Below are 24,242 nucleotides of genomic sequence, written 5' to 3'. Positions count from 1 at the left end.
CTGGCTTAAACCACCATGGCATAGCGCGCATTTATACAACAATGCAACAATAATAAAATAATGCATTGACATAAAAAAGGAAATGTACTTTTGATACTTAAGTACTTTTAAAAGCAAGTACTTCTATACTTTTACTTAAGTAAAAATAGTTTTTTACAACTTTAACTTGTTACAGAGCAATATTTGACCAGTAGTACTTTTACTTTCACTCGAGTAATGGAGTTGTGTACTTTGTCCACCTCTGCATCTACATATATATATATATATATATATATATATATATATATATATATATCTTACAATACACTCAATACTACTTGTATTGACCTTGTAGGTGTGTTATAGCTAGGCTACTCCTCCCATCATCTCGCCTAAACACAAGGCGCATCTCAGGCGAGCCTTTACCTGTCACCCCCCTTTTTGAGCATTTCGTGAAAATGCACTACCCAAACTTAAATGGTTGTAATTCATGAACCCTTTGGACTAAAGACTTATGGTTGGTCTCTTTTAAAAGAAGACACTTGGCAGATTATTGCTGAAGTGGAAATTATAGGATTAAATTATATAAAAGTTATTGAAATTTAAGTTTATTGTTATAAAAATATAATAAAATAAATATTATTTATTTTATAAAAAAATATATAAATTAATATAGGTTTCAGCCTAAAAAAGACAGAAAGTCAAAGCCAAAATTCTAACCAAGTTGTGTTCAAAATTTTAGGTCAAAAACTCAAAAAATGAGTTTTCTGTAAGACTTTTAGCTGCATAACCTCCAGAAATCCACTAGGGGTTAGACACACCATATTGGTGATTCCTAAAGATTGATCTGGCAGATATTCTCTATATATAATATTATTTTCTGAATATTTTTGGCTAAATACTAGAATCAATGTTTATGTTATGAACTTTTAGCATGAAAATCAAAGTTTGAATGATTAAAAGCGTGGTTGTTGACTTTTTGTTACAAAGGTGAAAACTCCTGTAATGATACAGATTTTTTGATGCAAACTCTTGTCACTCTTGTCATATATTAATCCATTACTCTTCCAAAATATATATTTTCTGCAAAATCATCAACAAATATGTATTCTTGAGCCTTAGACCTTTCCAATGATATATAGTTTGCCATGACTAGATTAGGATTTAATAGTAATATAGTGAAGTAAATGTAGAATGCCCGTATACGGGCATGTGACAGTTAAGGGGTAAAGTCTGGCTGCACGAGATGTGATGCGCCTCTAGACGTGAACTGGTGTTGTTCGGCGTCACTTTCACTTGGGAACCGTCGACGGAGCAGGAGAAGACGCGTCTGCATTCATTTTCAGTGGAAAGTGGGGAAAATGAATGGTTTTATTTTGCTTACATTGAGTGCATTCATCGTTCCCGGTAAGACACTACACTTCTCATATAAACGATAAACAAATCGCGCTTGTCATGCCATATATGTTATTAACAGACTGTTGTAGCTAAGAGTTTAGGATGACATTGTTAGACAGTTTATATGTTTTATGCAGAGACAAAAACTACAGAAAGAAATTATATCCCAGAAGTGTTATGACTGCTGATTTCTTCTTCAGGTGTTTCTGGTGTTGAGACAGATGGAGTGTCAGTGTTTGTGATGGAGGGAGATTCAGTCACTCTAAACTCTGGTGTTGAACTGAACCAACAGGACAGAATTAAATGGTATTTTAATGGCATTCGCATTGCTCAAATCATTGTAGAGCTCAGTAAGATCTGTACTGATGTTCAGTGTAATGAAGGTACTGAGAGATTCAGAGACAGACTGAAGCTGGATTATCAGACTGGATCTCTGACCATCACAAACACCAGAAACACAGACTCTGGAGAATATAAACTAGAGATCACCAGCCGCAACAGTGAAAGAATCTTCAATGTTACTGCACGCAGTGAGTTATTTAATGAATGCTTAAAAGCAGGTTAAACATGTTTGAATTACGTCCTTTTTGTTTATTGAGGTGACTCTATTTGTCTTTACCTGAATTAGTTCATGTACAGTAGCCTATAGGCTATAAATACTGTCTTTAAAACTGGTTTCTCATGATACTTTTGTCAATTGTCAACTAGCTTAGTATAATGGTATATGTAAATGAACAATGTTTACTCTTATTTCCTGTTACAGATAAAAAAGGATTGTAGCACATTTGCCAAAAATGCATGGAACTCGAAACGTGCATGAACTGCTAGGCTTGGGAAAAAAGTTCCTGGGAAAAAAGTTCCTGGGCATTCTTCTGCTGTTTGTTGCATGTTAAGCCGCGTTTCCACCGAAATTACCCGGAACTATTTGTACCAGGAACTTTTTTCCCAGGAACTTTTTCTCCCCCAGACCTGCAACAATCTGCGTTTCCACCGCGGTCTAAAGTACCGGGGAGATTAGGCAAATTAGTCCGGTGACGTGGGAATGCGCGCGACTGCTTCTCCCAGTTACCGACGGACAGTACTTTTGCGCGATACTGTCTGCAACAATAACAAGTGTAGGTGATGCAATCAGCGCTGCTTTTGCTGATTATGTACACACATTACCAACACTGTTTATTTAAACGTGCACTTTCACCTGGTTTGACCATTTTAATGCAAAATGGGATGATGGGCAATCCAAAATCTGAATGTGTTGTAATAGCTCAATTCCAAAACAAAACATTTTCTATAAAAGGATAATGAGGTTTCAGTCATGACAGATGTGTGAAAAGTTAATTGAATGAAAACAATAGACTGAATTAAGCAGTTGAAAGATTAGGTACTAGACTGCAAGTATTTTATTTTTTATCACAATAACATCTCTTAACATTCACAAAAAAAATTCACATGACTAGTATTACAATATGCTTCATTAAATGCATAATTTTAGAGACTTCTTCCTCAAATTTGAAATGAAGCAGGACCACACTTATGGCTTCACTTAAGTTGTGGTTATAAGTTATTATACTACATTCACATAGTTATACATTTAAAAATATAATATTTGGGTTTTCTAGATATGTTTATGTGCATATTCAGAAAGACTTGCGAGCAGCAGCCCTTTTATTTGCTTCCTACACTATATGAATACAATTAGAAAGTGGTTATATAGTTAGAATGTGGAAATTAAAGACACAGTGACATTTTACACATTTTACTTTATTTTAGACAGATTAGTTCTTACAAAATTAAAATAAAAGTGTGCAAAGACAAATAAATTACTAGAACAATAAAATGAAAATATAAAATGTGAAAACAACAATATAAAAAAAAGTGTATTTTTCAGTAACCTTTCCAAGAGCTGTGCCAACACGTACAATATATAAAGTACAAGTGTGGTAGAGCAAATGCTTCATTCAAGCGGCTGGTCATTGTGGCTACTTCTTGAACGACTGGACAAACTGTCCAAGAACAGACAGAAACCCGGTCTGAAAGTCCCTCTGCTGCCGTCTGCTTTCTTCCGCTTCTGACTGGTGGAATGCCAGCTCTTGCCTCCTCATCTCTCCTCGGCCTGGCTCTCCAGTAACAGCTGAATATATTGGTCAGTTCTTGTCCATGTTGCAGGACGGCCCGGTTAGCATCCTCCATGTCCCTCAGTGCATCAAAAAAGTCACAGTCCCTTTTCCTTTTCTCTGAGTAGAAAACTTGCACAGAAACACATGGAAATTAATACACAAGGCAACCATGAAACAATAGAAACCATCAATTAATTATTTAAAGTGTTTTCACTACAAATAATGAACCATTGTTTGCCCAGCTTGAACAATGCCCAGTGTGCAATTTTTATCATGGGCAATTTAAGTTTACAATTAAAAACAACAAAACCATTAAGGATTACACATCAGTTTTTAAATATATACACATTTTTGTCAGCTTTATAACGTACTGGTGACCGCGGGGGAAAACACGCTGGTCTCCGTTGCCTGCGATTCATCAGGGCCACTCGTTACGCCTGGAAAAGCACGTTGAAAAGTTACTGCAACGTGTTTAAACACTGCAACGAGTTTAATAGATGATACCAAGATGAGATATTTACCTTCAACCCACTCGGATTCCTGGATGGTTTCCAACAACGCACTAGCCGAGTCTTTCGTTACTGCTGCACCAGAAAAGAACGGTCTGTGTTCCAACAACGCGTCCAGGCGGTCATACCACTTGTTGATACGCCGGTCGGAACCGCTCCGGTTGTTTTGATCCTTTAATTTCTTGTAATCTTGTCTTAATTTCTTCAACTTCTCTCTGCACTGTTTTCCAGTGTGACTGGAACCGAGTCGATATCTTCAGGTATACCTTTTCATTACGGGTCGCCGTTTCCAGTTCCCGCTGGATGTCCTCCTCCGCATATATGCTCAATAAAGCCTGAACCTCGTCGTCGGTCCATCGGTCGAATTTTTTGTTGAACTCCATTGTTGCAAAGAAAATATTTACTGAACGCAAAACCCACGGAACCCACCTCGCAAAAGACTTGTAAATATGGCGGTGGAAAAAAAAAATAGCTGCGAGAGCTCAACCAATCAGCATGTTCAGCGCCCAAGTCCCATCCCCGAAAGTTCGCGAACTTTTGAAAGTCCCACCTCGCAAGCAGGGCCGTTTGGAGGGGGAAATATTTACCCGGAACTTCATTTAGACCCTGGTTCCTGCGGTCGAAACACACCGAGTTCCCCCCCAAAGTTCCTGGTTCCGGGGTAAAGTTCCTGCAGTGGAAACGCGGCATTACATTATGAATCCAGCCTTTACCTAAAAACTCTTGACTTGTAGAAAATCATTCTCACGGCACTTTCCTGATGTATAATTGTGTCCCTCTATTTCAAAAGTGGCTTATAACGAACTGTTTGTTTCTTCTTCAGGAGCATCTGGTGTTGAGACCGTATCAGTGAAGGAGGGAGATTCAGTCACTCTAAACTCTGGTGTTGAAATGAACCAACAAGACAGAATGAAATGGTATTTTAAAAACAGTCGCATCGCTGAAATCACTGGAGATCTCAGTAAGATCTGTACAGATGTTCAGTGTAAAGATGGAGATGAGAGATTCAGAGACAGACTGAAGCTGGACAATCACACTGGATCTCTGACCATCACAAACACCAGAACTGAAGACTCTGGAGAATATAAACTACTGATCAACAGCCGCAACACAGAAATAATCTTCAATGTTGCTGTCACTGGTGAGTCATTCAATATGTTTTATACGTTTATACATTGTGTTGATTATAGCAGTGACATTCAGAGTGACAAATATCATAATTGTTTAGTATTCCCTTTCATAATGCAATCATGGCTATAAATATTCATTATCAGAATGCACATTAAATGTTAGATGCTGTCAAACTGAAAATAGATGCAAGTGTAAATAGCAACACTAGCATGTTGTTTACTTTTTTACTCTAAGTGAAAACAGTGATAATGCTGTCCATGCAACATGTAAATACATGTAATGCTATGTGTACTAAAAATAAAATTTTCTAAGCAATAGTGGGTGGAGTTATAGCCATTAAATGCATGAATGTTTCGCTAATCGTTATTACATATTCGGGTCTTTAGTGTCCCGGATTTATATCTAGCACGGATGGTTCCCTTTCGAAAGGGAACTCTCGCTGCGTCTAGCTGACGCTATGGGGAAACGCCCTCGGCGTGACTGGTGTCTGAAGCTACTATCGAATCACGGCAAAGTCTTTGACCGACGTCATCAACGTGCGACCCGGAAGTATAAAAGGGCGCCGTGCCAACACATACACATCTTTCTCGTCTTCAGGGACTGTCTGTTTGAACTGCTATACGAGTTAAGGTATAACAAATTCAATTATTAATACACACGAGTGTGTATTTACTGCCTGGGATCAAGAGCATGCACAGTCAAGTTCATTTGAAGTTGTTTGTGGGTGAGTGTGAGCGGTTTTCAATCTGAGATCGCTCCACTCTAGTCTGGCTTTTTTCCTGAGGGAAGAAAGTTTGGCATCTTGGACTGGATGATGCTGTCCCGCTCAAGCTGAGGCTGAGCGTTGGCATACATCATGGGTTCTCAGATGCAGCTCGCCGATCGTCGCGACGATCTGGCGGCTAACGAGACTAAACAGCAAGTGCTCTTAGGGATGGCTGGTGAGAGTGGTATGAATCCTCTCAGCCAACTTGACCGTGTATGCTGAGCTGATGAATGTTATGGAACGTGCTGCGGGCAGGCTGCTGCTGCCATGTTGGCGCGTTAGAGGAGAGATCGCTCGTGATAAATTGCACGATCGATTTCTCCTTGGCCATAAACCATCAGCTCAGATGAGCCTTCCATTCCTTCTTGATCTTCTTACAGAGATCGAGAGGGCATGGAAGAATCCATATTCTACCCAATGTTCATCGACATCAGCGTTTTAACTTCGCTGATGTCGAGGGGATAGGGGAATATGGATATGTGTTGGGGCTACCGACTGGCGAGGAAAGTTTGCGAACTTTTCTCGCATTTCGTGGGCATCAACACTGAAGAGCTCAAACTCTGCCTTTCTAAATCACGTTGTGCTTTAATGGCAGGGGCATACACGGCAGCGGGTCAGGCTGGTGCTGCTTTTCACACCATGGCGGTGTTTCAGGCGTACCAGGCGGACCTGCTGGAGGATCTCGACCAGGGGGCCGGGCTGTCCCCTGAGGCGGTTGCTGAGCTGCGCCGCACCACAGATCTGTCTCTCCGGGCCACCAAGCAGACTGCTGCTGCTATCGGCCGCTCTATGGCGGCTATGGTGGTTACGGAGAGGCATCTGTGGTTGGGCCTGGCTGATATCGGGGAGAGAGAAAAGGAAAAGTTTTCTCTTCGATTCGCCGGTTTCGCCTACTGAACTTTTCGGCACCTCCGTGGAGGCGGTGGTTGGAAAGTTCAGGGAGGCGAAGGCGCGCTTAGCGGCATTTAAGACATGCATATCGCTGAGATCCGCGCCCCCCACCCAGGCAGACGGGACCTGGTCCTTCACGGTCTGAGGACCGTAGGCAGGACCAGAGTGCTAGCGTCTCCTCTCGCACCCCCCCCCCCCCCCCTCCTTGGAGGAGCAGGGTACAGAGGAGACGGGATTCCCGCGGGAAAAAGGATCTAAGGGAGGTGATCCAGGACAAACGTTCTCAACGAAGGCGTTGGTGATGGATCACTTCCCTTGAGGGCGATTACATCATAGCCCTCTCCTTTTTCCTTTTTAATATCTTTTTATGACTTTTACCCAGGCGCTTCTTACATCAGGCCTGAGGCGGGCCTATGGTGTGTAGAACTATGTTCTGATGGCCCGCCCGGACTTGCTCAGTGAGGACGCCCCTTTCAGGCATTCAAGGGCGGTAGAACATGGTGGTGAGAACCGCACAAAGAGTCTTCGCTCAGCATGCCGCAGGTGAGAGTGGTCATTTTTGTGTGTTATACTAAAAATATGTATTTCTTACAGACCCCAGGTTCCTGTATAGAGTTGGGTATTCATCAGAGAGAACTGTCTTTCCCCTGCTTAGTTAGGCTTTAACACAGCACCATTCTCTGGGCTGTGTATGTGAGCGTGTGTTGGCTTTCCCTGGTTGGTCAAGATGGCGCCAGATAGGCCACCGCTGATGGTTATCAGAAGATGGGCCTCCTCTCATATTGAGGGTAGTGTTTAGGCCGCCGCTCTTTTCTTTGAAATGTTTGCGGATTACTAGGCGGTAGCACACTTTTCTGATAGAATGTAGTGTTTGTCTACCGCTTAGGGTAGTGTTTCTCAACGGGGGCGTTCAGAGCACAACGGGGGGCGTTGGAAGCAAGATTCTTGAAAGTGGGGCGTTCAGGTGTTCCTGGGGGGCGTTCACAAGTTTATACCAAAGATCCTATGCAAAGATCCAGGCAAGACAAAATTAAACATGTATGCTAATTACTTGCAAAATAATGCCTACCACATTATAAAATCTGCCTGTTTAATGCGACATGTAAACTATATCGTTTATTTTGCAATGACTAAAGCGCTCAATCCGGTGGTGGCTAGAATCCAGCGCTGACTGGAATCACGCAGCGGAGGAATGGGAAGTTGACAAGCCATTAAAAAAGTATTGACTTAAGAACCACAATAAATCATGTTCATATTCACTCCGGTGTTGAATTTTAAAATTATTTAAACTAAATTATATTTGTATAAAAGGTAAAACGTTTACATTTTTAGGCATTAATCAATGCAATGCCTAATGCCAAAATGTTTTCTTAAAAACCCTATTCGCATGGGATTTATTGCCCGGTGACCTCTAGTCATTTGTAATAATTGCGGAGGTTGTTTGTGATCTTAATCCAGTGCGAATCGGCCATGTCTGTAATTTATAAAATTACCCCGCGAATGACCTACCATATTACGCCGAACACACCCTGTGATAATATTAGTCCTATGCGATCGCCATCTCTGTGATTTGGCCAGGATTTGGAGGGTCGTATATAACTTTTGCAAGGTTTTTGTTTCCTGTGCGCATTTGTATCCACATTTCGCGAAGAATGAAGGCTGCATTCATAACGCACACCGTTATAAATCCCTGTGCGGCTGTGCACATTATACTTTCACTTTAGAATTAGAGCCAATTTGGGAGCGAATTGCTTGAAAGGTGTGTTCAATATTATTATTAATGAAAAACACAAAAACAGAACAATACAATGACAAGCTCGCTTAAATGGGCGCTTTTACATTTAGCTTTAATCTTCTGCATTCAAATTGTCAATTCCTCACTCTTGTGATAAATGAAATCTCCTGCTGCTGGTCTGTGCTCAGTTCAGTTTTTAATTGTAACTTCTGTTCTCTAACTGAACTATTTTTATTACTAGGTTATACAAAATCAAAACGACGGTGGAAAACTGATGTAACCGGTGTAACACCGACTATCGCAACCAGAGGCAAACCAAAATTGCTTATCCCGTGCGAATGCATCCCGTGCGTAATTTCTAAATCACACGAGGTCCCCAGAAATACTAATCCCGTGCGAATAGGGCTAGTTCACCAAGTAGCCTAATTCACTGGTCAGGCATTATTGTTAACTCGCAAGACTGTAAGGAGAAAATGACAGTTTGACACTGTAATAACATTAAGGTAATGTATTAATTCCGCCGTCACATCTGAGCGCAAAACGCTGCTTGGATAGTATCTTATCAAGATAGTTAAAAAAATAATTAATACTACAATAATTTAATGGTTCCTGTGTGTTTATTCTTGCTAGAAGCTTTTGTTTTTATTTTACTGACCATGAACACGAATTAATCATGACAAACCAAATTAGTCTTAATTTGTAGGCTATTAATTAGGCTATAGCCTACCATTGATGAAAGCTGATACCAAAGAATTTAGGCCTATCATTATAATATTAATTTTATTCATGAAAAATCATGATTATATAATTTTTATCGAAAGTAGGCCTAAGGTTAATGATTAGAGCCCTGTGAAATCCATTAATAAAAAAAAATAAAAATAAATAATAATATATATATATATATATATATATATATATATATTTTTTTTTAATTTTTAATTTTATTTTTTTTTCAAATTCCGCTAATTTTCCCCCCTAATTCCGTCTTAATTTTTCTGGATTCCGTTTTTTGGACTCCATTTTAATGGTTAAATATTTTTTTAGTAATAAAAAAAAGCATGTCTAATTAATTTAAATAATGAAACGGTAAAACGGGAAAAATGTTCAAGAAGTTACTCTCAGAGCGGCTTGAAGATGAAGTTCATGTCAGGCTACAGAGGCTGAAAACACAGCGAGTGCTTCAGTGTGTGTGAGAACCCGCGTAATAAAGTGCAAACATTACCGCTTTCATGTCTGTAGGACTATTATAGCCTGAGAGAGCCGGAAGTTGATTTGTTGCCCCTACCAGTTTAGAATAGCATATTTTAAAAGAAAAAAAAAAACGGGAAAAATATTTTTAAATTCGGTTTTATTAAACTGTTTTAAACATGTGTATAAACAGTCTAATGCAAATTAGATTTATTTTTAAAATAAGCCTACAAATTATTAATTTGTTGTTCATTTTATTTAACATTTTTACATAAAACAAGAATTGAACGACAATTTTAAATGTCTACTCATTTGTCCATTTTAACATGGTTTTTTAAATGTTTTTAAAAAATTTAATAAAAATAGCTGTGAGATTTAGTCACTTATCAGGTCAAAGATCAGTCTACAAAGTGCATTAGAAAAAACGGTCAGTCCACTTTTGCGCGGCAAATACACCATAATAGAAAATTGAGCAAAATGGCGACGTCGAACAAGAAAAAATGCAGACAGTATTCCCTTGAATACCTCAATTACGGTGTCATACCTTCTCCCACCAATGCGCAGCTTCCGATGTGTTTATTGTGTGAACAAGTTTTTTCAAATGAAGCCATGAAACCTTCACGTCTGAAGGAGCACCTTATGAAGATTCACCCAGACAAGGCAGATAAGGACCGTCCGTTCTTCCAGGCCTTAAAGGACAAACACGGTAGAAGAACCATCAGCAGTCTCTTCTCAAAGAGGGATTCAGCCAGGTCATCCACATCCAGTCTAAGTACCGCAATCGCTTGGACTTGCCTGAATCAGGAGCACTATGGCTGAAACTAACGTCTCTGCAACCTGCCGTAAAGAAATTAGCAGAAAAACATCAAGCACAGGGCTCACACTAATTTTCGCATCAATTTAGCTAATTCGAAAGTTCAAATGTGCTAAGAATGTTTCTTGTTTGCTGACTGGCTGTTTGCAGTACAGCTGCTGTTAATTAAATTTTGAATGTCAAATTTGTAACCGTTGCATTTTTTGGCTGCTCCTTGCTGATTGGCTGCTATTTGCTATAAGCCACATAATCAATGTCAAATTTGTAACCGTTACATTTCATTAACACTGATATACACTGATTTATAATTTGAACCTCCGATTACTTTTTTGCACTCTGGGAAATTAGCCTATAATAATATTCCCACTGTCTATTAGCGGGTTCTAGCCTACTGCTTTACGGATTCCGGGCTTTCTCTGTCCGTGCAATATGCACATATATAGGTAACTTGAATGAGCTCGGATTTCTAGCGTATTTACATTAATTTCTTAGGTAATATCTATGGGTTGACCCACTTCAAAGATGGCTAAAATCAGAATTCGAATGGACTGTGAATAAATCGAACTTGACGTGCGATGCCGCGCTGACTGACATTTGCGCATAAATCAGTCACGCACAGAGAAATATTGTTAAAGTTAAAAAAATACGTTATTTTTTTTTAACAAGCAGTATAATACAGCATCACAATGCACATTTTTTTAGCTATGTCTTTTAACTATTACAGGATTTTGAAAGACAAAAACATGAACTTTAACATTAACCATTATTGACTTTTACATTATGTCAGCTGTCACTTAACTTTGTGCGAGGCCTTGGTGAGGTGCAAGGCCACTTGACACAGCCCTTGCGACTCTGTGTGGAGGTAGGCCTACTGTGCTACCGACTCGAACCAGTCCGGGGCGTTCACCATTGCTTTTTTTGCGCGTGTAAATGTATCTTTACAGAAGCAATGCGCGTATGGTGCGGCGTGCTAGTTATTCCAGACACACCTATGCCGCGGCGAGATGAACACTCAACTTTTCAGAACGCCGGAAGTCAAGTGCACAGCAGGTCATGTGACAACAACCAACCGATGATCAGCTTCAGCCTTTCCGTATAACAAGCTCGGCAAAACAGGTGATCATAGCTGAACACTAGGGCAGATTTTTATTTCTCTTCTCGCAAGCCCTTTTGGAAAGGAAAAAGCAGCGCGGCCGCGCTATCCACGTGTTCCACGCTAACACCCCTAATATAATGCCAATATAAACACTACTTATAGGTGTACCATAGTGATTCAGGATAAGACAAAAATACGGTTTGGAAAATGGATTCATGATGCACTCGCTCATTATATAAATTTTGTACATTTTAAATAGGCTACAAAAAAGTTACGGATTTAATAATAATATTAATAATAAGGACAATAATATTGTGAATAATATACATATTATTATTATTACAACAGAATAATAATTAGCATACATAGCTCTTTTTTGGTTGGTGTGTGTGTGTGTGTATGGGTGGAGGAGGAGGGGGGGGGGGGTGTAAAGGGACCTGGATAATGGATAGGGGGCGCTGGCCCAAAAAAGGTTGAGAACCACTGGCTTAGGGTTACTATTGTCTTCGGTTCCCTAAGCCACTGCAGGTTGGATTAGTTTGTCTCTGTTACAGCTGAGCGCTACGGCGTCAGTTGGTATGTGGATGAAGGAGGCGCGTTGCTGAGGCACCGTCACCTTTGGTTGTACACCACTTAGATCGGAGGCCTCCTCTCATTGAGAGTCGTTGGTTTAAATAGCAGTCAGTTTGTTTGTCTGGCAGTTATTTCTCGTTTTTGCGAAACTCGTACAGCTTGTAGGCTTTTACAAGCCTCCCTGGAACGGGTCCCCATAGTAATGGGTAGCTATCATGTGTTAGGCCTCAGCAGGCCTCCATGAAAACGAGCCGTAGGGTCTAATGTTACTACAACCCACATTTTGCAAATATGTCTGTCCCAGTTAGCAGGAAGGATTGCACCGTTTTCAAGATTAAACGGTGACAGTTGTAGGCCTTATCAGGCCTCTAGTAAGGCAGGTGACAATGCTTAAGCATCAAGGTACTACTAGCCTAGCTGGCTATCAGGTTAAAAAGGGGTAATTACGCTCTCCTGAAGTTCGGCTGTCAATTGTAGGCCTCAGTAGGCCTATTGAACAAGGCGCATTATCAGTTGGAAGGCCTCAAACCAGGCCTCACTGGAGGTATGTACCGATGTGCGCATCAGGACAGCTAGCCTGGTCAGGTTGTAGGCCTCATCAGGCCTCCCCGAAGGCCCGCTGTTAGTTGTAAGGCCTTGCTAGGCCTCCCTGAGGGTGAGCTCTCAGGTTGTGATCACTACCAGAGGCAGGTTGTAGGCCTCATCAGGCCTCCCTGAAAGCCTGCTGTTGACTCTAAGACCTTACTAGGCTTTCCTGAGGGTGAGTTCCCAGTTTGTGGTCACTCTCAGAGGCAGGTTGTAGGCCTCATCAGGCCTCCCTGAAAGCCTGCTGTTAATTCTAGGCCTTAATAGGCCTCCCTGACTCGAACAAGGTAGTAGGCCCCATCAGGCCTCCCTAAGGTGTTCCTGGGATCCAGTCATCTGATACAGTTAGCACGCATTGCAAACAGGTAGCAGGCCTCTCCAGGCCTCCCTAAAGGCTGGTTATCAGGTAGTAGGCCTAAATAGGCCTCCCTTGAGGGCGAGTTCCTTAATCAGGATGCTCGAAAAGCCTGCGTAGCTTGACTGTCGGGTAGTAGGCCTCAATAGGCCTCCCGGAGGGTGAGCTCCCAGATTGTGGTCACTCGAACAAGGTAGTAGGCCCCATCAGGCCTCCCTAAGGTGTTCCTGGGACCCAGTCATTTGAAACAGTTAGCACGTATTGCAAACAGGTAGTAGGCCTCTCCAGGCCTCCCTAAAGGCTGGTTATCAGGTAGTAGGCCCTAATAGGCCTCCCTTGAGGACGGGCTCCTTAAACAGGATGCCCGACTAGCCTGCGTAGCTTGACTGTCAAGTAGTAGGCCTCCATTAGGCCTCCTTGAGAAAAGGGTAACCTCAGCAGGCGGTATTGCTGTCAGGTAGTAGGCCTCACTAAGGCCTCCCTGAGGACGGAGTCCCGAGCCTGGATGCTTGGGTTTCCAGCATGGCTTGCGGTTAGGTAGTAGGCCTCTATAGGCCTCCCTGGAATACCCGCTATCAAGTAGTAGGCCCACAGGGCCTCCTTGAAGTTGAAGTTCCTGAGCTAGGCACTTTGATTACCAGTTCTCTGTGAGAACTTGTGGTAGTTGGGCCTACAGCTGGAGGTTACTCGCCAGGCAGGCTCAGCTGCTCCCCTCAATAAGGGTCGTCTATGAGTGCTCAGCCGCCTGAGCCTGGTCAGGCGGTCGTAGGCCTCTCATGAGGCCTCCCTGTTAGATCAGTCATTAGGCCCTTTCGGCCTCCCTACTGCTTTGAAACACAAGCACCTGGTAGATCCTTGATTTGAGCAGGCAGACTCCCCTCGATAGCAAGGGTTGAAAAGCACTATGCTGAGTATTGCTCTCTTGGATAACCCGTCTCTGAGTTCCGGGCTAAGTAAGACTGCCTGTGTTTCAGTCCCTTAGCTTGGACGCCCTTTGGGCACCATCCAGAGGCTCTGTTTTGAACAGACAGGGTTGGCTAAACCGAAGTGTCCATAACACTTAGGGCACCAGGTCAGGCCTCCCTGGTGGCACTCGGGAGAACTTTTTCCCGAGTAGTGACTGGCTGGGGTTCCTTCGGGTCCCCTAGCCACATTCCCTTGAAGGGACACCTTCATTGGAAGTAGTGGTCCCGGGCCTTCGAGCTGTCTAGATGGAACTCCACGCAGTGCGTTAGGGTTCCGTTTAGTTGTATAGCTTGGGCTATGACCGTAGGGAGTGCTGTCACTGTCAGCCCAGGACCTGAGGGGGAATCGCTCAGGTTTTTTTCTATGAATTACTTGAGTTTACAGTTGTCACTGCCAATGGGCAGACACTCCCCTCAGCATGGCGGCGTTGGTATATCGTTCCCCATAGCGTCAGCTAGACGCAGCGAGAGTTTCCTTTCGAAAGGGAACGTCTAAGGTTACGTATGTAACCTCTGTTCCCTGAGAACAGGGAACGAGCGCTGCGTCGCGTTGCCATGCTTCAGGGCCTATCTGCCATACAGTCCCTTCAGACGAGAAGATGTGTATGTGTTGGCACGGCGCCCTTTTATACTTCCGGGTCGCACGTTGATGACGTCATGGGCTGACGTCGGTCAAAGACTTTGCCGTGATTCGATAGTAGCTTCAGACACCAGTCACGCCGAGGGCGTTTCCCCATAGCGTCAGCTAGACGCAGCGCTCGTTCCCTGTTCTCAGGGAACAGAGGTTACATACGTAACCTTAGACGATCTCTACCTGCCGCGATAATGTAAAACTCCTGATATTAGAGTAACACTTACAGAAGAAAAAAATAAAGCATATTTTGTTACCTTTTGGAGCTTGGAAGGGTTCATTTTGAGCAGATGTTTTATACATCTGGCTCATATTTGCGATCTCAAAAATATTCTCAAAACTATCATTTTCAAAATCACTATTTTGACTGCTGACAGCTTCTTCGCCATATCCACCAAGTGACTGTGACACTAATATATGACTGGAGTAAATCGCTGAGCCATTTCAAGTCTTGATGATGATTCTTCCTATTCTTTTGTTTTCTGCCTGCGGTGACTATGAGTGAAACGTAACTTCATCGATATGTATTAGACATTGCCACCTTGTGGAATAAGGGTGGATTGAACTTATTCAGTCATCAAAGATTAAATTGTTGTGCAGAACACATTTACTTACACTGTTACACAGCTCGGGTCGTTAGTGACCCTATACAATTTTTACAAAACATTAATGGGAAAACAGACATTCTCTTATAATTGTATTTTTTTTTTCTTATTATATTGTTTATTAATAATATACTGAGAAATACTAAGAAGGTTGATGTCTGACTTAAAAAAAATTAATGAGGAGGAGGATAGTATATGACGTCCTTGGTGACTAAAGACACGAGGTATGCATTTAAGTGTTAAAAGGACGGGTTTTTACCATCTTTAACTTTGTTTAGTGTGTATGTTGTAAAACACAAAGTAGTTTTTCTCTATATCAGTGAGCATTGTTTCTGAACTCCATTGTAGTCTTGAGTTTTCTTCCAGGAATGAACAGGTCACTATAGAGTGCCGAAGTTATGACGTCACTTTGTAGGCCAAAACGCGGAAGTGAGTTAGCATTTTAGCCCTTCCGGTTCCCTCGCCCTAAAGTCTATGGGTTTTTTGAATGGGTTTTTGCTAAATCGCCTGAAATAAGGTCTGTGGTTAACAAAGCCTCTAAATATTTTCACATTTTGATCTATGACATAAAACACATTAGTTAAAACCTGCTTGTGATTTTTTTAAACTTTATTGTGTCTTAAAAACGGTGGTTGCTAACAAGTTGCTAAAAGGGACTACATCCTTTGGCGGGGACTTTAGACGTCATCGTGACAAACAGGCAATCTCTCACTAGCCCGCGTTTCAGCCTTATGAAGAACTTATGTGGCGTGAATAAATCGTGCTATCCGGCAAAGTTGGATGCTTGAACATTTGGAGTTTACTCTCTTCACATGTTCGTCTCGTTGAGAAATGGCTGACATGGGCTGTGTTTACACGTCTTTTTGTGTTAAAATCTACTGTTAATGTGTCACAAAACGTAGTTTTAAGACTTTTTCAGTCGATAATGTAGTTGTTTAAAGCTCAAATCTGTGGTTTATTTATAAGAAGAGTGCCTATTTTAACATTTTATCTGGTGTTTTCGGAGTTGTGAGCTCCAGTGGGTCAGCGGTGCTCCGTGCTTGTTTACCCGGTGAGAGTAGACTTTCCTCGGCTAGTCCTTCTGACGTCTGCCACTGGCTCTGATGTCTCTGTGGCGTCTCCAGCTATAATTCGTCTTGTGGAGATTTAACGGCCCATATTTGCTCTCATGGATCTATAATTTGTTCCCTGGCAAATCGTTTAGGCTGAGGGCAAAGTGAAGTTTCATTACTTGTTTATTTTTAGGCTATAACTGTACGTTACCGTTGTAAGTTTGCCGACTAGCACTGGCTTTGAATGTTTGACTGAATTGTTTGCTTTATATAATGTATAGCTTATTATACATTTTACTTGTACTTTTGCATTATTGATCATACATAAACTTGCATTTAACAACCCAAAAGAGACTGGGTTGTGTTTCATGTCATTTAATGTTATCACAGTGATAATCATATTGTCTGAAAAAACATTAACAAAAGATACATCTCAGAGAGGGATGCATAAACAAAATTAGTTTCTAACATTTTTGGAAAAAACAAATGGGCAATATTTCTCATGAAAAAGTGGATAAGTGTTCATACACAGCGCAGATCATAATGAGCGAGCGTGTTTTTTAAATAAAGTTTGAGGAAGCTTGATGATGACGTTGATCCGCGACCATGGTGTGCTGTAGTCCGTTTATAGCCTACCGTTAGCATTTTATATCTGACGGCTTTATTTAAGCTTCAAAATTTATACATTTTGGATTAATTTGTAAAGATTATCTTGATAGACAAAACGTGTAAGGGTCATAACTCTTTGTTGAACAAAGATCTTATTTTTTGCGATTTTCCAAAAGTCTATGGGGAAAATGCATGGCTTTTCGATCGAGGGAACCCATGCGCCGCTAACTTCCGGGTTGGCCTACAAAGTGATGTCATAACTTCGGCACTCTATATTCCTCATTTAAATAATACCAGCCCAAGGCATACGGAAAATAAAGGGGCGGGGCCTGATTGAGTTAGTTAGTGTGTTGAAACTCGCAGTTATGGTAAGGGGCGGGATATTTCCCAAACACGCTCGAAGCACTTGACCAATCACAACACACTGCTCCAGCTGACCAGACAGGGGAAATTCGAGTGTCCAGTAGCATTCCATACAAACAAATAAACACAATAAGAACGAGACGAAAAAAGCATAAAATAAAAACAATACACACTCCACACAAACTAATAACTGATAATAATAAATAAATAAATAAATAAGTTAAGAGTTACTATCAAGAGTAGTATTAAAATGCACATTAGCAATATTCATTGTACAGTCTTATAGCAGCTGGTATAAATGATCTTCTGAATCGCTCAGTCCTACAGCACAGGGAGAGGAGCCTGTCCGGTTGCTCTTCTGAGCCATCAGAAAGTCATGCAAAGGATACCTGCTGTTGTTGAGGATGGCCTGCGTCATTCTCCTAATTCTCCTCTCTACCACGCCCCTCCCCATGAACGACACACATTTTGTGACCAGTTTGTCCAGTCGATTACGGTCTCTTACAGTCAGGCAGTTCCCCCAGCACACAACACCAAAAAATATAGCACTGGCCCCCACAGATTGATAAAAAAGGTACAACATATCATTACAGACATCAAATGATTTGAGTCTTCTAAGAAAGAAGAATCTTTTTTGTATACTGGGTTACAAAACCAGTCCAGTTTGTTGTCGAGATGGACACCCAGATACTTATAGGTAGGGACCACCTCAATACTCTGTCCGTCAATCAACACAGAGGAATGTTGAGTCTTCCGCCTGCTAAAATCCACTATCATCTCCTTTGTTTTCAATGTATTACGGAGAAGCCCATTGCACCTACTCCAGTGTGTAAAATATGCATGCTAACATGCAACTAGTTAATAGTGAGAATTGGACCCTAAACTAAAGTGTTACCATTTTTCAGCTTTTAGACACAGCGTTTGTTTATAATAAGAGCATTTGTGAGTCAGTGAGTGTGCAGTGAACAAAACTCTTCTGTGCAGTTTAATTGACCTATCGGTAAGCCCCGCCCCCCTTAGTTACTGTTGTTAACTCAGACAAACAAACGGAGTTGCTATATCTTACAATGACAGCTGTCAGTGTGAAAACCTTATCCCAAGATGTTTTTGGACACAGAATGTAGCGTATATCCCCCCGAACGATGGCCAAATTTTACTGATGGTTTATCAAGTTTATTATGTCCTTTTTCACTCCAAAAAAATCATCGTAAAAGCTGAACAGACAAAGCATAAGAAGTGCGCATTAACGTCTCATTCACAAACATCTCTCTCCGTTGCATTACCATTAACATACACAGCAAATTACACAAAAACACTCATACAACTAACAGTAAACAAACATAGACCGTATGCCTTTTCGAGGGTGCAGTTAATAACTGGTGAACTTTGTATCTGAAAAACAACTCCGATAAACTGCGTGCAAGCTCTTCCTTTCACTACCCGGAGACTATAATACCCATCAAAATAGGAGTCCTCCTTAGTAAAACAGATAATGTAGACCTTAAACATATCTAAAATTAAATTAATTTACATATAACCAGTTTAATATGGAGAGGCACTGAAATGTAGACCTTCGTGTTTTTGACCTAACATTACAGGTTACATGACGTGAGAACAGTTAGTTATTTCGGTTTGTATGTTAGCGGGGACTTTAATCGTAACTTAACTAGAGTATGACAAACAGAAACTCCTCTCAGTATCCCTGGAATCAGTGTTACAGTACCTCAGGTACGACATTTTAGCATTTTTGTAGCATTAACACCATCAAACCGATGATCAAGCTTCGGATTTTCCAATGTTTCTCTGTGGCGCTGAAACCTAAAGATGCCCGAGTTCCGGTCCCGGTGCAACTGATACTCAACTGCTATTGGCTCATCTACGTTCGAGGGGAGGGGGTTACCGATAGGTCAATTGGCTGTTGTGCTCAACGGACGTGTCTGTGATTGGTTATAGTGCTCAACACTGCAAACTGTTAAATAAATCCTTTTACATAATGGAAATGCATACACATAGTCACAATCATGACTTTTAACTCACATGCACTATATAGACTGTCTCTTTAAAGCTACACTGTGTAACTTTTTTAGTTTATTCTTAGCTAAAAACACTTTCGCGTTTTAACACTCGATGGCACCGTGTCAAATGTGGACGAGGTCGAACTGGAAGCCATGTTAATCTTGGACTAAATCGGCCACCGTAGGAGTTAAAACCAAATCGGAATTGAGAGGAACAGAAACTAATATTCACTGGATGGTCATATACCTTTTCACCGCTAGATGGGGGAAAATATCACACAGTGTAGCTTTAAAAATGTATTTGATGTTCAAGTGGAATGTTTAGAGTTATCTCAGTTTACATCATTATAAAGAGAAACATAATCGAATGCTGCCTCTGATCACATTCACCTTATTTATCATGTTTAAATGAGGATTGGATGTAAGATGTTACTTTTCAGACTTGAAGTCAAGCATGTGTAATAACTTTCATATTCAGTGTAGTTTTTTGTTTTGTTTTACCCAAAAAAGATTATCCAGCATCTGTTGGTTTGTCTTTCAGGTGTTTCCGCTGCGGAACGAGATGAATGTAAGAGAAAGTCACCTAAGAAGGGAGAATCTGACACTTTTGAACCTGGTGAAATGAAAAACACGAATGATTTGATCATATGGTATTTTATATGGTATTTTAATGACAATCTCGTCGCTGAAATCACAGTCAGATCTGTACAGATGATCAGTGTGAAGAGAGATTCAGAGACTGAAGCTGGATCATCAGACTGGATCTCTGACCATCACAAACCATCTGTAGATTATCAGATCAACAGCCGCAGAATCAGCATCATAAAGAGCTTCAGTGTTTCTGTCACTGATGAGGATAGTTGAGTTATTTAGAGCATTTTCACTGAAGCAGTTTTAGAAAGCAGTTCGATATATTTAAACCAACATAAATGTTTTCACTCAAAATATAATTGAGATCGTCTCTATAATCTTCACAACAGACTTACAAGTTTGAAGTCTATTGTTAATAACAAGAAAAGAGCCTAATATCAGTCAGTTTTCCTCTGAACATTGTTTTATGCTGTGATGCTGTTTTAGCTGCTCAAAAACAAGGCACCTTAAATCAGCGTCATAAACCTGATGACCAAAGTAGAAAGGTGTAAATATCATTCAAGCATATTGGTAGAGTTGAATATGAGTTGAGTAATGTTGACTGTCTGCCTTCAGCTGTTTCAGGTTCATATGTGCCTCCAGAAGAAAGAAGTGCTGCTGTTCTCAGTTCTGGTGCTGTTGCTGGTATTGTTGTTCTGCTCCTGGTGGTTGCGGCTGCTGTTGCTGGTGTGGTTTACTATCGCCACAGGTAATCACAATCTAGACAGGCTGTAAGTAAGAGTTTGTAGTTATTGTTCAAACAGGAAACAGGACACAGCACGATGATCCTCAGGTGAGACTGTGAGCACTGAATGTGACTGTCTGCAAAACACTATGAATTTACAACAGATTAATATCTGTGAGAACTGTAATTGTTTATGGATTCATTCAGAAGTCATTACATAGTCAATAATAATTGAAGAGCACTGCTCTTGTGTTGTTACATTCAGCAAACATCAGAGGGAAAAACACATTTTTGTGTTTGTGTAACTGATCATCAATCCTTATGTTTTCCCTTCTGTGAATCTGCTTCTTTCTTCCAGGGGAATGGCGACAGTGTGATCTAAGTTAATGATCTATGTGGCAACTGATAACAGGTGATCTTCTAGTGAGACTGAGACTACTGGGATTTTACAGTAACAATATTTATTATTTGAATATTTTCACTGAAAGGAAACATGAAGAGGACATGGGAAATTAAGAAAAAAGGAGAGTGGGAGACAATCAGCTGAAATTCTCATCACTGATGGAGAAATAATGACAATACCAAAAAATCATTGGTCAGTACCAGGGCCGGCCCAAGCCTTTATGGGGCCCTAAGCAGAATTTTATTTGGGGGCCCCTCTGTGCCACCAATATGATTAACTATTGTCAGTTCTTGATAATTCCCACATCCATTATCAATTTTATTAGTTGTAGCTGTGTTGCTTACATCATGTCTGCCGTCATGTTTTTACCCTTATACGGTTTTTAATGGTAACAGTAGCAAACCCACAAGAGTGGTCAGGTGTTAATTTACACTTTAATATTCAAAGTCTTACAGTACAGTTCAGGCTGGGATATGCATGGTTTTTTGTCTCTTATGCTGAAGGTGATTTTTTTAAGTGAGAATTTTGAGCGGCTCAAACATATAACATTAGCACTTGCAGAGAAGCATTTACTGAGAAACTGGAAGCTATGCTGTACTCTGTCCAAAACATCCAGCACGTCAGAAGATATTCGCACTAAACCATATGACATTCTTAAATCCATCCTCAGCTCAGTTTCAGTGCTGATTTTTCTCGCACTTTGCACTTCGAACCCTGGCTAACAAGCTAATAGTGTCCAGCTGATGGCGCCGCAAGCTCGTGCAGCTCAGTCATAATCAATCCGTGCATATATTAGAAAACTTAACATTTGTTTAAGGCCATTTCTCGATTTCAATCATCATAAAGTAACATGCAACAACAAGTAATTTCATGTGCTCTTGGGGGCCCCCTGGTGGCCAAGGGGGCCCTAAGCAGACACTTAGTTTGCTTATGCCTTGGGCCGGCTCTGGTCAGTACCAACACCAGTGACTTTCAGGTCAAAACAAAGCAACCCATCACCAGCATTAAAACCAAGAGTAATTGAAGATTTCCAGTACGTAACGGTGGGAAGATTATCACAGCTGCTAAAATCATCCGGACAGGAACAGTGCAGGATTATGAAAGTGACATGTGAAGTATGGTAACCCATACTCAGAATTCCCATCCAAGTTACAGCACACTCACACATTAAGAGGAGTGAGTAGTGCACACACACACTGCAAACCGTGGACACACACACCCAGAGCAGTGGGCAGCTGTTTTTAGGTGTCACCTCAGTCATTTCCTGCCCATAGTGAGAATCGAACCCACAACCTTCGGGTTACCAGTCTGACTCTCCAACCGTCTGCCGTTTCTTTAATTATGAGCAGGAGCATTGACACTGCGAGACTCACAGCTATGTTTACATGCACTCAATCTGAATTTTAGATGATTTAAATTCTCTGTAAAACTTTGGAGTCTGATTTACATGTTAATTTACAAGTGCATGGACCGTTTTCAAATATGCACTCTCAAAAAAAAAGTACAAAATTGTACCTTTTAAGGTACAAGTGGTCGTCACTGGGGTGGTAAATTTTTTTGTAGGAAAGCAATGGGATAATTGTACCTAAAGACCAATTGTGTACCTTTTAAAGGTACAGTTATATGTTTTGTTCCCCCAGTAACAAAATTGTACCTCCACTGTACCTTTTTTTCTGACAGTGTGTGATGACATAAATCATAAATCTGCCAAAGTTTTTATATTTATGTAAATATAATTGCCGTTTTTGCCTTGATGACATCGCATGTTTAGCCTCCTCCACTGACCAGTTATTAAGACATAAAAGAAACAAATTTGCACAATTGTTTGACATAAAGCTCATGTAAACGTATGCATAACTGGACTGCGCATATATGCGTGCTGTTTTTAAATCCGACTGAGATCAGACTTGATCTGAACCTGTAAAAACTGCTCTGAAAGACACTGGATTGAAGCAGCTACAAAATGACAAATGTGTGTTTATGTAATTTATTGTTGTATGTTATACCGGCTGCTGCTCAAGCCTTTTATTGATATGAAGCATCTAGATGTTAGATGTCATTTGTTATTGATTAAAGATTTCAGATATTTGCCACTTCTACTTATGTTGGTGTATTTGTATATATGTGTGTGTCTCTCTTCTCTCTCTCACTGTGACAAGACTACAGCTTTTTGCTCAAAATGTAGCTTTTTTTGTAACACCACAATAAGGTTCATTAGTTAACATGAAATGAAAGCTCTAGCGTAAAGTTCTGCCAGGAAGATTTAATGTTACATCACGTATCACTTTCAGTCCTAACTTACACATGTCTGAGTTCACAGATGCTGATGCCAACATTTACCTCCATCCTCCCCACCACCACCAGGATGGTCCCGCCTATACCTCGCAGGGGGTCGGCTACGCCCCTGCCTTCATCTCCAGGCAGGAAATGCAGAGTCAGTTTCCCCCGAGACTGGAGCTACGGACGGGGCCTACGCCAAAGAAACTCTAAATATTATACTTGCTGGTCTGTCAATAAATGTGTTACTTTATTGTAATTCATCTGGCCTCCCGAGTCTTTCTGGTAGAACTAATAATGAACTTTACTTTTATTAAGCATTTATTTATCTTAATGTCAATTTCTGCATTTACTAATGCATTTTTATTAAATAACATTAACAAAGATGAACAAATACAGTAACAAATGTATTGCTCATGGTTATATTATGTTAGTTAATACATTAACTAATGTTAACTAATGAAACATTGTAAAGTGTTATCGCTTTTTTATTAAACTTACCAATTTAATAAAAATTTTATTAAACTTTATTCAAGTGTCGCTAAAAAAAGGAAAGCATTAAGCTAGAATTAAACGGTTGTTTTCTTTTTTCATACTGCATGTTCAGATATTCATTCAACAAAATATTCTGGGGGCCATGACATTTTTGTGAAAATGATCCAAAACGCTGGAGGTGGCTGGCCATTTTTTTTTTTTTTTAATCGCTGGTGGGGAAAGAGTTAATTTAGTTCATTTTTCTATACAGCAGTTCTGGAGAAAACAGTGATATCATCGTCTTGGGCTGCGCTTCCTAAAAGCATCGTAAGCCTAGGTTGATCGTAGAGACCACTGGTGGCAATTGTTCTACAGTCAACTTAAGCTTACGATGCCATT

The 24,242-nt window shown here is 40.8% G+C and overlaps 2 protein-coding genes across 8 annotated transcripts in view; both read left to right on the top strand.

The window, feature by feature from the left end:
• The window catches only part of LOC307120270 (uncharacterized protein), a 911,732-nt gene that overhangs the window by 789,997 nt on the left and 97,493 nt on the right, over nt 1–24,242 (top strand). The gene's annotated exons all lie outside the window — the stretch shown is intronic.
• LOC307120295 (uncharacterized protein) lies at nt 1,241–23,631 on the top strand. 4 transcript variants are annotated; one of them, XM_079807270.1, is made up of 7 exons: nt 1,241–1,386; nt 1,578–1,907; nt 4,824–5,141; nt 19,916–19,942; nt 20,581–20,713; nt 21,048–21,101; nt 23,413–23,631. In XM_079807270.1, exons 1-6 carry the CDS (start codon nt 1,341–1,343, stop codon nt 21,064–21,066), a joined length of 873 nt encoding a protein of 290 aa, XP_079663396.1. In that variant the 5' UTR covers nt 1,241–1,340; the 3' UTR covers nt 21,067–21,101; nt 23,413–23,631. The 4 variants fall into 4 exon arrangements, with proteins under 4 accessions (XP_079663396.1, XP_079663395.1, XP_079663397.1 ...); XM_079807269.1 differs by lacking the exon at nt 23,413–23,631 and having other exon boundaries at nt 21,048–23,194; XM_079807272.1 differs by lacking the exon at nt 19,916–19,942 and having other exon boundaries at nt 1,277–1,386; nt 23,413–23,626.

The sequence above is a fragment of the Gobio gobio genome, assembly GCF_949357685.1.
Source record: "Gobio gobio genome assembly, chromosome: 24".
NCBI lineage: Eukaryota > Metazoa > Chordata > Actinopteri > Cypriniformes > Gobionidae > Gobio > Gobio gobio.
Note: the sequence above shows the minus strand (reverse complement) of the source record. Positions and strands in the feature narration are given on the sequence as shown.

What these genes read in the sequence shown, in the direction of transcription:
- LOC307120295 (XM_079807270.1), top strand. Translation starts at nt 1,341, where the DNA reads ATGAATGGTTTTATTTTGCTTACATTGAGTGCATTCATCGTTCCCG. An exon ending in GAGTGCATTCATCGTTCCCG is followed by an intron (nt 1,387 to 1,577) that starts GTAAGACACTAC and finishes TTTCTTCTTCAG; the next exon opens with GTGTTTCTGGTGTTGAGACA. An exon ending in CTTCAATGTTGCTGTCACTG is followed by an intron (nt 5,142 to 19,915) that starts GTGAGTCATTCA and finishes TTTGTCTTTCAG; the next exon opens with GTGTTTCCGCTGCGGAACGA.